A 14,003-nucleotide genomic window follows, 5' to 3' on the forward strand; every position below is an offset into this window, starting at 1 on the left:
CAGAGGACCGTTGTCCTTGCAGCGGCTGCTGAAGATGCAGGTCTGGACGACAGTGAGTCTACAGTCACACTCGAAATTGGATTCTTAGCTGCAATTCTCTGCTGGGCTTCCAATTCGTCTCGAGCGTGTTTTATGCGACTGAATTTTCTTGCATCTGAGACTTACTGGTAGTTGCTGCTGTCCACTGAATTCCTCGAGAGCTATGACTGAAATTGATATCAGCTGGATTGATCTCTAACTCTGACTGAAATTCCAAGTTGCTGTAACGCTTATATGACTGAACTTGATGGAGTTTTTTTCTTTTCTTTTTGAACTTACCCTGAGACTGAGGCTGCAACTGATGTCCACTGATTTTGTAATGGAAGGACTCGTCAGTTTTGCAGCACTCTACTTGATGTTGTTGATACTGGGCCTGGAATTTCATTTTCGCAGCAAGTTTACAATCACATTCATGATTATCTGTTGAAGATGGCGGACACATACGGCAGCTGAGTCTGCAGCTGTACTGGTACTCGGAAGAACACATACGGCAGGAGGTCACATTCTTAGCTTGTAGTTTTTTGCTGGACTTCCAAGTCATTTGAATGTTTTTTTTTTGCGAAAGCATTTGAATGTTATTTATATGGCTGACATTAACGCAGATTAAATCGGAATGCCATAGCAATATTTGCTCTCGGTCTACAAGTCGTTTTGACGTTTACATGTCTGAAATTATTGCTGTAGAAATTGTGATGACAAAGACTGGGCTTTCCTTTCCCTGAGAGCGAGGTGCCCTGGGAACGAGGTTGCTGCTGTTGTCCAGTTATTTGTAGTGGTTCATATGAGCCAGAGAACTTGTCGTTCTCGCAAGGGCTGTTTACTGCTGAAAATGCGGGACTGGGTGGCAGCGAGTCTACAATCACACTCGTAATCGCAGGAGGCTGCATTCTTGGCTTGTAGTCTTCTGCTGAACTTTGAGGTCATTTGAATGTTTTTAATACGGCTGAAATTACCACCGACTAAATCGGAATGCGTGTGACAGCAAGAAATCCAACTTAATTTCCTTACCCTGAGACTGAGGTTGCTGCTGCTGTCCACTAGTTTGGTCCATGTATATGCGACACTAGACTGCGGTCTATCTACACTCACATGAACACTGACTGAAATTCCAGAGATAAGGAGATACAGAGCTATCAGTGCAGCGTGACTCTGACTGAAATCCCACAACTCAATTTCTTACCCTGAGGCTGAGGTTGCTGATGCTGTCCACTGATTCGTAGTGGTCCAAAGGACTCCTCATTTTCGCAGCAATTTACTTGATGATACATTGACCTGGACCTGGACGGTAGCAAGTCTACAATCACATTCATGGTTACAAGAACTTGGCCTTAGCAAAAGAAAATAGAAAATGTCTGAACGCGGCAGGAGATTGCATTCGCAGTCGATACGATTCCATGCGCGATCAGGCACACAGCTATCATCATAGTCTCCAACTCTCCATGTATTGAGAAGAGTAAGAAGAGTAGGTTTGCTACATAAGAAAGGAAACATACATACAATGAGCCAGGTGCCCAAGTTTTCAATCAGTCACCAGAGTTCATACAGGACACACAGACACAGGGCTGCGTTTACGAAGAATGCAAAATTGGTTCATTCAAAAAAATTGACTGACAAAAGACTGGGGCAGCAAAAGACTGGAACATCAGCAGCAACTGTAGAAAATGGAGTTCTCTGCATTTCTTACATCATGTTTTGTTTTGTCTCCACCTGAATCGCCATATATAATACAATCTTTCAACCATGTATTCATGCTAATAATGTTTTAACAGCAAGCGTGAATAACACTTTAGCTTTCACAAGCTGATATTCATATATTTAAATATTATGTGTCTTCCAGAACGATGATTACATTCTACTAATTAAGCAGCTGGAGTTCTACATGTAACATCTAGCTTTTATTACACGTTTCCACATAAAAGTTCACAGGATTCGGGAAACATAAGAATCCGAGATCTCATCCTCCTCTGAGATCTCAGTCAGCTCGGATAACAAAGGGTAAGAATCTGGGACGGCGGTGTGTTCATCGTCGCAGAAGAATGGCCTGGAAGGCATTTGCAGGCCATCGAAGCCACCTTCCAGCATCTCTATGACCTCGCTCATTGCCGGCCTGTCATGCGACTTCATCTGGATGCACCATAGTCCAACGATGCACAGCTTCCTCTCCAACTCGTGCATGTCAGCAACGGGAGATATCTCACACACTTCTTGTTCAGTTAGTCTGTCATACACCCATGATGGGTAGTACGCTTGGCTTGAGTTTGGTGCATTTGGATCGGCGTTCCTTCTTCCTCCAGCCATCTCCAGCAGCAGCATTCCGAAGCTGTAAACGTCAGACTTGCTCGATATGACACCAAAGCTCCGTGATATCATCTCAGGAGCTATGTACCCAACAGTTCCCCGTAGGGCTCTCGATGGCACAAAACTCTTATCCCTTGGGTACAGCTTGGCGAGACCAAAATCAGCTACTTTTGGGACAAAATTGCTATCAAGAAGGATGTTGTGAGGCTTGATGTCAAAGTGTAGAATCTGCATCTCACACCCCTGATGCAGGTAGTTGATCCCTCGGGCAATGCCCAAAGCAATCTCGATGAGCTTGTCCCAGGAGAAACTCTTCTCAGCTGAGAAGATGTACTTATCCAGAGAACCTTGAGGCATGTACTCATAGACAAGGGCCCTCCTCATCTCCTCTGAGCAGAACCCGACCAGACGCACCACATTGACATGGTGGATCCTGCCAATGGTTGAAACTTCACTCATGAAATCTTCTCCATGGCAGTTGGAGTTACTCTCTAGCATTTTGACAGCGATATGGAAATCGCCAGGGAGTAGCACACCCTTGTATACAGATCCATAGCCACCTTGGCCCAGCTTGTCTTTGAAATGGCTGGTGACTGCAATGATGTCTGTGTAGGTGTACCTCATCGGGCCGATCATTTGTTGCATCCGGAGGAACTTCTCAACGGCATCAATTGTGATCCTTGTTTTCCAGAACTTGTATGCAAGGAAGATCAATACTGCCAAGGGTGCCAGCACGAACCTGCATAGTACTGCCCAAACAAGTTGGGATGCCGTAGTTAGACAGTCACATATAAGCATGCAAGATTATAGCTGTGATGATTTAAAAAGGTAATTATCACATACCAAAAAGGAATTTGGCGATATCAAGAGCAGATATTATGGTGCTAATACCCACAACCACATACATGAGACGCGGGTATCTTTCATACATGAGACGCGGGTATCTTACATAAACTCCTATTGAAAGAGAACCTTCTAAGCATTTTAAGAACGGTATCACACTCCAGAAAAAAGCACGAATCTGATTCATTCTATTTGCAGGAGATGCTTGCTTCCTGAAGTCACTGCAAGTCAGCATTGAACAAAAAATAATTTAAGAGAGGATGCAATTTTTAGTTGATTATAAAACAAACCGAAACGGGAGGAATAGAAACACGGGTTCTCATCGTGACACTCCATATGCCAGAGAGCAGACTCACCTTGTTGAATTGTTCAGGCAACCTTTGATGACTGTAGAAAGGCTCTCAACCCAACTACCACGACCAACAGCAACATGAAATCCCTTGCTTATGAAGTGCATGATATCTGCGTAACTTGCATTTGGTAACTGTTTGTCTGGGATTGATGAACCATCAAAGGGTGACGCGGCCAAGTATCCACAGGAACGCTCAAGAGATTGAATATCACAATAATTACGGTCAGCCCAGACATAAACAAATGAATTTTTCGCACTCAGGCAAGGAGCGGGCTTGTATCGACTGTTATTCACTACTGCTCGCGAACAATTAGCAAAGCATGCCCAACGACCTTCAGCTCTCAAATAGTAATGGTCATCTGATCTATCATCTATTCCGTCCGGGTAAGAGTAGCTAGCAGGAAGAGGGCAGCTGCTGTTTGTATTGAAGCTAGTGTCCGTGAGCCATAAGGACGACGGGACACTATGGTTGATGCCAGACCAGTCAGCATAGTTGATGCCAACCACATAGTACGTTGCACTCCCAATTCGAATTGTGGCCTGGCTGTTGCTGCACACCAGCTCAAAGTATGGAGAACCGCACTCACGTGGATCACCATGCTGGCGGAATGGATCCGATAAGTTCTTGAGATGTCCGCAGGAGAAACGTGGGCATCCATCTCCTCCTTGGACATCTGCAACTACAGCTGCAAGCACAGATAAGATAGTAAATGCTTGCAAAGCAATGGAGCAACAATGTCCACCAGGGTTCGCCATGGTAGCTTTGCAGAACGATCTCCTGCTTCTAGGGAAGATTACAGGATACTACTTGTTTTTCCTGAGGCGGTGAGCGATACTATCCGCCGTATGGAAATGAAGATTTTTTTTTTCTCTCCCTGCCCTATCTACTTTATAGTTCATTTACCCCAGAGATGGTGAAATATTCCTCGAGAGAAAAACATAGTTATTGGTAGTTTGGTATAGCATGACTCTGACCAAAACGTAGCTGGAGTTGGAACAGAAGACTTAGACGCTTCTGGTCCACTCGTATATTCTCTATTAACAGTAAGGGTTCATATTTTCCAGAGGTGACAATGACCATACACTAGAGTTTTCAAGCAGTACCCCTTGACACACGGCAGAAGTGCTTCTAGCCGAAAGAAATTCCTCTGCTGGCAGATATTGCTATCAGTACAGCAATGATCGAAACAATTCTATGTAGCCCCCTAAACTTTCACGTTTCAATCAGCCCCCAACTCTAAAGCTAGGATCTTAGCCCCCTGTACTATCAAATACCAGATAAATCACCCCCTTAGCCCATGTTTAGCGGTTTCCACCGGTGGCATTCTATACGTGGCATTGAATAGTCGAAGAAAAAAAAGTCAAAACGGTCACTTTAGGACTGGGCGCATGCCTGCCTCGTCTCTCCCTGGGCACTGTAGATCAAGAGCCGCTCTCGAGCGCGACGCCGCAGCATGCTCTGCCTTATCCGCGACCGCAATGGCTACCTTCCCCGCCGTTGTCTCCCGCTCCGAGACCTCCCTTGTGGCGCATCGCTTGGTCCTTGCCCCGACGAGGCCTTCGAGATTGCTGCCATCATGTCCATGTGTGACGAGAATATGACACCCAGGAATGCCGGCCAGGCAAAGGCTGGCTACGAGGATCTTGAACGTGCCGAGTCAGCCTCTCGGGTCTGCCCGGAGGGGCACTCGGGAATGCCCGCAGGGCGAAGGACTGGCCACCTTCTTTCGGCTAGGCATACCAAGTCAGTCACTCGGGCCCCGGCACCATTGGATGCGTCACCTACTTGTAGAGCAATACAAGGGATATCTCCCCGGCGCATGGCAAGGTCTGTCTCAGCTGGGTGGCATGAACACACTTCTAGTTTAACCTGAATGATGTGACCCTAGCTCGACCTGGTATTTACGCGATCTAGGGCCCCTTTGGAGGGGATCCGATCTCACACATTCTAGAGCCATCTTTGTGAGCGGTTGCTGCCAGGAGCTTGTAACCCAAGAAACTACTCTCCGACGATCTTCCTAAGTACTTGAGCACAATACAAAGACCACAAGAGAAGGGTATCTCCAGGGAGGGTGCAAAACTGGGTAGATCATTTGTCCCGGGTGCTACCATCTCAATCCGCCGCTTGCACCCCCCCCCCCCCCCCCCCCCCCCTTAAAAAAATCTGTTGTCTCGCGGGTACTGCTGGTCGCAAAACACCGATTGTTGGCCCGCCAGGTAGAGGGCGCACGGATCCAGTTGATCGGATTGGGATGGCTTCCTCAACCTTCCAGATTGCCAGCTTTGTGTCGGGCCAGGACTTCACCTTCAGCTCCCTGCGCTTCGTCGCCAACATGGCGGGGAACCTGATCCTCGTCGCCCCCTTCCTCAAGGGGCAGATCTTTCGCTTCGGATACCTTGACTTCATCGCTGACAACCTTTGTGAGCGGTGCCCCCCACGAAGGCTCATTCAGCTGCGCACGGGGTTCTCGGCTACCCCCCCCCCCCCCTCCCCCACACACACACACCAACCGTGCTCGGGAGGTGAGCCTCGCTGCTCATAGGCGGACCACTCATCGCCATGACCAAGGGCATGAGAAGATCGAACAAGCCAATCCCCCTGGCCCCTGTACAGCTGTCCCACCTCTGGTGAGATCTCGAGCAAGGTATGCACTCTTCACAATCCATGATTTCGTCACAAGACGGGAGAGTGGCATCTCCTTTGAGAACACACCACAAGAGGCGCCGTGATCCCGTTCCCGGGTGGTGGTGACGATCGCTCAGCGTTCCCTCCTAGGAGGGTGAGCATGGTGCAAGGTGGCCGCTACTTGGTTGCTGGCGACTTGGGCACTCACAAAGACCGGCGGCGCGCCGAGCTGGTGGCGCATGAGATCTGCATTCCCAAGCCCAGCACTCCCCATTTCCTGGAGTGGTCCGAGACCCCAATCACCACGAGGTCGGCCGACTACCCAGAGCACGTCCCCTAGCCAGGCAGGTTCCTCCTAGTTTTGGAGCCTATCATCTCCGGTGTCCGGCTCGCCAAGGTTCTGATGGATGGGGCAAGCAGGCTCAACATCCTCTACATCTCCCCATCGTTGGCTCGTCTACGCTTCCCGCAATGTCCACCACGGTGATGCCTGGATGCGTCCGTGCACGACGGTTGCGAAGGGCTAGTTACCGCCTACGGCGCAGAGGCCATGATGGACAGGAGCTTTGCACAAGAGAATCAAAATCATTGCTCAAAACTTTGAGCTGTCCTGAAATAACATTGAGCCCATGATGACATGCCGGTCAACTAGTGTTGGTCCATGATTCAACCGGCCTTGAAACCAGTCGAACGTCTCTCAGGGCGTGATTTGTCTGTTTTTTGATAGTTGAGGGGATTATGATCTTGGTTTTGGAGTTCAGCGGGTGACGTAGCAGAAATGTAAAATTTCAGGGGGTTATATACACTTTTTCAGCATAGATCTGATCAGGAGAGTGGCAATCAGCCAATCACAACACTAGAATTTCCATGCAGTGCCCCTTGTCGTATGGAACTGATGCGAGTACTACTTCCATACAGTTCTAGAATTCTTGACGACAACTACTATGCAGTCACTGTCGAGTCACTAGAACACGGCATGAGGTTGCATTTGCAACAGGAATTCAACCATGATAATTAAGACGTACAACCACATATCAGAGCATTACAAAACGACTCTGATGGCTACTTGCAAGGATAATTAAGCAATAAGCTAGTGCTACTTTTTTATACTTGCAGCAGCTTACTTTGTTTTAGAACGAAGGCTCAAGAAAAGCCCGGCTTTGAATTAATAAAGCCATCAACCGGCCAGGATTACATCGAACAAACAAAGGAAACAAAGAACAAAACAGCAAGCCAATACATGGTGCTGTGTAAAAGCTATCAGGCTACTACAAACTACTAGCAAAGATATGGAAACTAAAGCACAAGTCCAGCTAGAAGTCGAAGAAGCCCTCCACAGCAAGCAGAACACCACGCAGGGCACTAGCAAAGCTTGGGGAAGAAACAAACAGTAGTTGGAGGAGCTCCGTTGTCAGCTCCATGGGCTCTGGCCGTCGATGTCGCCCTCCACCTCAGAAGGGGGCTCCCTGCCCCCTCGCCCTGGCACGAAGGGCGCCGATCCGTCGAAAGGTGGAGACGCCCACCCGAGGGCTAAAGAGCGACCGATGTCGTTGCCAACCGGAAGACCACACCAGGACACCACCACCAAATTACTCGAGCTCATCCAAGGAAAGCATCGGCAATACATGATATCTGCATACGAGGAGAAGCAAGCTACATGGCAAGGCTGTTGAAGACCGAGCAACCCCCAACCGGAACAAGCACACTTCCCCCAAAGCTCACCAATGACGACACCCCCTTGAGGGTGACGGCGCCCACGGCGTCGCTGCCGCCCAATCCCGAGGGATTTGGGTTTTCATCTGGTCCACGAGCAACATGGGAGGAAGAGGAGGGGGAAAGGGGGCATTTTTACCAGCGCCTACAGGTAGGGGACGGCGCCCATGGGCGTCGCCGCCGGCAGGCCGGCATAGCCAGCCACGGATTTCTCCGGTCCCCTCTCCCAACCCCCACCTCGAGAGGAGACACGGCTACGGTGCCTGGAGGCCGCCGGAGAACGGATCTGAGACGAGGGTGACAAGAGGTTGAAGAGGAAGATGCCTTCAGATCTAATGCGGGTGCCCCGAAGCCACCGCGCACCACAGACATCGCCCGCCGTCCCCGCGCCGCCCGCACGGCCGAGATGGGCGGCCAGCACCCGCTGCCGCCGTTTGCTGAGGACGACGCAGCACCACCGCCCGAGGTCGCCACCTCGGCTCCGAGATCCTCCACAGGGGCGGAGCGACCAGATCCTCGCCGCCACCATCCCCGGCGGCCGCGCGGCGCTCCGGCGGCGACGAGGGAGAGGAAAAGGGGGAGGGAGCCCCGGCGGCGGGCTAGGGTTTGAGCCGCCCGGGTCGCCCCTGCGGGAGCGACGCGGGGGCCTTGGGGGGGTGGGGTGTCCAGAAGCTGCCCGGGTCGCCCCTACAGCTGCTTACTTACCTTCATCTGCATTCCACTTCCTCTAGATTCCGTTTAGAAATAGACCAAGATGAATAAATTCGTTCTTGCAGCTATCCTGCTATCTCTTGTCAACCATAGAGCCAACTTGGCCACAGCATGAGATGATAAAGATTTCTTCACATATAATAATACTTGCTTCGTCCCAAAATAAGTGTCAACTTTGTACCAACTTTGCTTCACAGATTGATATCCTTGTTACGGAGAAGATTACAGACTACTGCTTGTTTTTCTTGAGGTGGCCGGGGATACTTTTCGCCATAGGAAAATAGTATTGTAGACCAATACAGAAGGCGATAGTAAGACTTTTGTCTTTCCCTCCTGCCACTATGTACTAGTTAATATATACTCCCTCCGTCCCATAATGTAAGACGCTTTTTCACATAAAAGCGTCTTACATTATGGGACGGAGGGAGTAGCTTTTATTCCCCCGAGATATTGCAGTTATCTTCGGATTTCCACGGAGTGCCCGTTGAAACACGGCGGTTGTGCTTCTAGTTGAAAGGAATCCCTCGAGCAGCATGACTGACCAAAATGAAGCTGGAGTTAGAACAGAAGAGTCACCAGAATTTCCACAGTATGCTAGAATTTCCACGGAGTGCCCCTTGAAACACGGTGGTAGTGCTTCTAGTCAAAAGGAATCCCTCGAGCAGCTTAACTGACCAAAATGAAGCTGGAGTTAGGACAGAAGAGTGACCAGAATTTCCACGGTGCCCCTTACTACACGGAAAGTATTCTTATTTAATTATTGACGGGATATACAAGGACCGCAGAAATTCTACAACCACACATTCAGAGTTGGAATTCGTCCACGATAATTATGGGTTTAGGCATCCATCTAGATCAGTACAGCACGACTGTGAAAGTCTTTTTTGCAAGTGTAACACCTTGCTTCATATACATCCTCCGATTCTCAATCCCCTTCACCTTCATTACAGTACATCAATATGAGTAAATTCCTTGTTGCAGCTGTTCTACTATCTCTCATCAACCATGGAGCCGACTTGGCCACAGCGTGGGATGATAAAGATTTCTTCAGATATTGTCCAGCATCCAAGTGCAGCAAACATGGTCCAGAGATAAGGTTCCCTTTCCGACTTAAATCCAGCAATACATCATGCAGCATGACACCATGCATGGAGTTAGCATGCTCTGACCAAGACACCATTCTAGTTCACCCAAGCCTTGGTCGATGCAAGGTGACTGCCATAGATTACCCTAATCGTCACATGTATATCACCCCGCTTGTATTCTACTCATCTCCCTGTCCGCTCAAGAAGCTCTTCTCTAGAAGCATACCGATTGATGCCTATGCGGAGAACCAGGGCCCATGTCCGGACATATTTCTTGAGCAAAATATGACCCTAGTATGCTGTCCGAGAGAGTTCACGCCAAGCAGTATTGATGTTGCCGATAGCATTGCTGGCCCAGTCTCCTGCCTTAGTAATGCAACCAACTTCTCGTATTTGGTAGATTCTTCTGGACCCATTTCCATTCTTCCGTCCGACTGCAAGGTGTGCTCAGATGGCGTCGTCCCTATAGCCTTCAACAGCGACCTGAGATCCATGTACGACGACGGACCACCTCCCTTCAAGTCAAGTGCAGAAAGAATCCTCAGCTTTGCCGAGATTAAGCTGGAATGGCGTGAAATGGACGAAAACATCCCGTGCCTGTACTGCGAACAGCAAGGGAGACACTGTGCATTCAGCTCGGAAAGGAATCAAACATTCTGCATGCCTCATGGTATTGCTTCTAACTGACCAAAAGTACCATACAGTTGTACCAACCTCATTAATTTTGTAATAATGTTTTTTTTTTGCAGTTTCTAGTTTTGAATGTATAGTTCAGTCCTTCTGAAGTCTCCAAAGATTTGCTGTCTTGTGTTTTGGTTCCTTTCTTTGCTTGAAGCCTTGCAAGCGTAGCTTGTTAGCTTTTAGTTGTTGCCTTTCGGTTTTGAGTTTTCTTTCTGGGTTTGGAATGTATATTTGTTTCATGCCTGGTCGAGAAAAAGGAAAAAAATATCATTTATGTCCCTAGTTTAAGCAATCACGTTGAGGCACCCAAATATCATAAAAGAGATCCCATAGAAATAATTAAGCAGAAAGATATTATGCTTTATTCTTCCAGCATATCAGGTCCTTCCAAAAATTAGAACTACAATTGGTTTTCAAATCCACCCAACAAATCACCATCCAAAGTTAAACCTGGAACAGTATCCTATTCAATGAACACAATATCAGCAAGAACCCTTAGTACTATAAACCGCACAAACACAGATAGAGGAACAAGATAGTTTGTGCACACTTCGTTTTTGTTCAATAAAGTATTATCCATATCTCATTATCCTTTTTGTATTTCCAGGTTCGCGTATCACAGTTATCGCAGGTACAGTTGCAACCCGTGTCTTTCTGCACTTCGCTTGAAGAAGAAAATAAAAAGAAATAAAGATTTCCATTATGCATATAATTCTTGAAATTGGTCATTGGACTCTTATGTTATCTTATACCCATGATAATCACTACGTCAATATGCTTATTTCCTATTTCTCGGTTTATTCAGCTACATCATCGGTGACCGCATTTGTTGTTCTTTTGTTGACGGTGGCCACTGCACTTTATCTTTCACTGAAGACAAGATATAATGAAGAGATACATTTGAAGGTCGAAATGTTTCTCAAGACATATGGCACATCAAAACCCACGAGGTACACTTTCTCAGAAGTTAAAAAGATGGCAAGGCGGTTTAAGGAGAAAGTAGGGCAAGGAGGATTTGGAACTGTATACAAAGGTGAGCTAGCAAATGGAGTGCCAGTGGCAGTCAAATTGCTAGAAAACTCTACAGGAGAAGGAGGGGAATTCATTAATGAAGTCGCAACCATCGGGAGAATCCACCATGCAAACATTGTCCAGCTCCTCGGCTTTTGCTCAGAAGGAACTAGGCGCGCTCTTATTTATGAATTCATGCCTAATGACTCATTAGAGAAGTACATATTCTCGACTGATTCTAATATCTATCGGCAACTCCTAGTACCCGAAAAAATGCTAGATGTTTCTCTAGGGATTGCCCGAGGAATGGAATACCTACATCAAGGGTGCAACCAGCGTATTCTCCACTTTGACATCAAGCCTCACAACATCCTGCTGGACTACAACTTCAATCCAAAGATCTCAGACTTTGGCCTAGCAAAGTTGTGCGCAAGGGACCAGAGCATTGTTACCTTGACTGCGGCGAGAGGCACAATGGGCTATATTGCACCTGAGCTATATTCAAGGAACTTTGGGGGAATATCATACAAGTCGGATGTTTACAGTTTTGGCATGCTAGTGTTAGAAATGGTAAGTGGAAGGAGAAACTTGGACCCAAGTGTTGGGAGCCAGAACGAGGTCTACCTCCCGGAGTGGATCTATGAGAAAGTAATTACTGGGCAAGAATTGGAGCTTAGTTTGGAAATGGCACAGGAAGAGAAAGAAAAGGTTAGACAGCTTGCCATTGTGGGACTATGGTGTATCCAGTGGAACCCAAAGAATCGGCCCTCGATGACAAAGGTGGTAAACATGTTAACGGGGAGGTTGCAGAATCTACAGATTCCACCTAAGCCGTTCATCTCATCTGGAAATCATCCTGTGGTGTAAATCATGGAGAGCATGCTGCCACAATTTAGTAAACAATGGAGGTGTCTACTACTCTGTCCATGTGGTGCACATGAATGCATAACACTAGCATGAATATATTTCGATATTTCCACTACATTAGCACTGATGTATGAATAATGATCCGTCGCCATGTAATACTAGTGCTATCTCTATTTGTAATCAGAATCACATTGAACTTTATTTGGATTGTAAAAAACAGTTAAAAATACAGTAATCTGTTGGTTACCTTGTTCCGATGATTTATCTCCAGTTCAGCATTTCCTGCAGTGCATTCATCCTCACAGATGTCGTCGAGAAACATGATTACTCCATCTGATTGTGCTGAGAATGTCACAGGATCCATGCCACCTGATGTACGAATACATCTCAGAAATCCATGCCACCTGATGTATGAATAAAACAAATAATCAGTCGTCAGCCGTCACCGCGTCATAGTTTTATTTGCATTTTGACAGATAAAACGCAACAACCTTATCCTGCTGTTCCACGCTTCAGTATTTTCTACAGGGCATTCCTCCTTCAGATTGAGCAGTGCAAAACAGAGAGAGATGGAACTCGTGCTTAGATTGGGCAGTACAAAATAATATGGGTTGCTACCTTGGGCGACGCAGATGAGGAGGCGGCAGCGGAGAGAATCCACGGGAGGCCGCCATCGCCGGAGGAAGGGCGCTCGGGGGGCATGGCGGCAATAGGGGAGCCGTGGAACTTCTCAAGTGGAAGTGCGATGTGGCGGCCTACTGGGATCTGTGAACTCTATGCCCACTACAGAATGACCGCCGCCACCGCCGCCGGAGCAGAGCACCGCACCGCCGGGGGTCGCGGTAGGTAGGAAGAAGAGGCGCATCAGGCTCCTCCGCCACTAGGCCAGCCCGCAGAGTAGGAACGAAGGGCCCAGCCCATCAAAACTACTAGGCCTAGTAGAGACCTGCTGTTTTTTTTCTTTCCCGCTGTTGGCTATTATAGATCGTCACATCCTGTTTTTTTTTTCTTTATTTCTATTTATACAGCTTGGAAGTAATACAACTTTTACCAAAATAAATATCTTGCTCTTTACTACTCCCTTCAATCCATATTACTTGTCGCTCAAACGGAGTAGTATGCTTGTTTTTTTATGGATTTTTTTTGTACCTGTATGCTTTAGAATTTTAGTCGATTCACAGTTAACATAGTAATTTAAAAACAGAATTAACAAATGATAAACTAGCAGTGAATCATTATTTTTCAGTTATTCACATTTCTATTTATGAGCATGACAATAATACAATTTCACCTAAATCTCACGTAATGTATGCACTCTGGTAAAGGATTACTCTAGTGTATTCGATCTCTTCCGACCTGTGACAACGACTGAAAATTTGACATTGAAAGCACAGACAAAATGCTTTCATCTAAAGCTTTGAAGGTACATAAATAAGCATTCGAGAAGATTTGGTGCACTACTTTTAGGTAGAGATGATGAGGATTTGCATGGAAGTATCAAGAACTGGATTATGCCTTCTATCTCGTGAAAATCTAACATCCTCTTGGCTCCATAACAAACACTAAGTAAAGGCTTTTAATCCTGATGCAACATGCTGATTACCTATTTTCTTTTATTCAACTACTTCATTCGTGGTCACATTAGTTGTTATTTTGTCGATGGTGGCCACTGCCCTTTATTTGCATGCATGTAGTTAGCCAGTAGCTAGGATCGTGGAGTGTGGCGTGCATGTAGTTATCCAGTAGCTAGGATCGTGGGCTCGTTAGCTGAACGTCC

General features: G+C 47.1%; 2 protein-coding genes across 2 annotated transcripts; one reads left to right on the forward strand and one right to left on the reverse strand.

Moving 5' to 3' along the window:
* Nucleotides 1-1,682: 1,682 nt before the first annotated feature.
* LOC109786724 (LEAF RUST 10 DISEASE-RESISTANCE LOCUS RECEPTOR-LIKE PROTEIN KINASE-like 2.1) lies at nt 1,683-5,273 on the reverse strand. Its single transcript, XM_020345290.4, has 3 exons — nt 3,537-5,273; nt 3,181-3,401; nt 1,683-3,086 (listed from the first exon to the last, which is right to left on the reverse strand). The coding sequence occupies exons 1-3, from the start codon at nt 4,286-4,288 to the stop codon at nt 1,960-1,962; spliced, it is 2,100 nt and encodes a 699-aa protein (XP_020200879.1). The 5' UTR covers nt 4,289-5,273; the 3' UTR covers nt 1,683-1,959.
* Nucleotides 5,274-9,118: 3,845 nt separating this feature from the next.
* LOC109786722 (rust resistance kinase Lr10) lies at nt 9,119-12,495 on the forward strand. Its single transcript, XM_020345289.4, has 3 exons — nt 9,119-10,337; nt 10,956-10,979; nt 11,154-12,495. Exons 1-3 carry the CDS (start codon nt 9,542-9,544, stop codon nt 12,224-12,226), a joined length of 1,893 nt encoding a protein of 630 aa, XP_020200878.1. The 5' UTR covers nt 9,119-9,541; the 3' UTR covers nt 12,227-12,495.
* Nucleotides 12,496-14,003: the final 1,508 nt, after the last annotated feature.

This window comes from Aegilops tauschii, chromosome 3 (genome assembly GCF_002575655.3).
Source record: "Aegilops tauschii subsp. strangulata cultivar AL8/78 chromosome 3, Aet v6.0, whole genome shotgun sequence".
Taxonomy (NCBI): Eukaryota; Viridiplantae; Streptophyta; class Magnoliopsida; order Poales; family Poaceae; genus Aegilops; species Aegilops tauschii.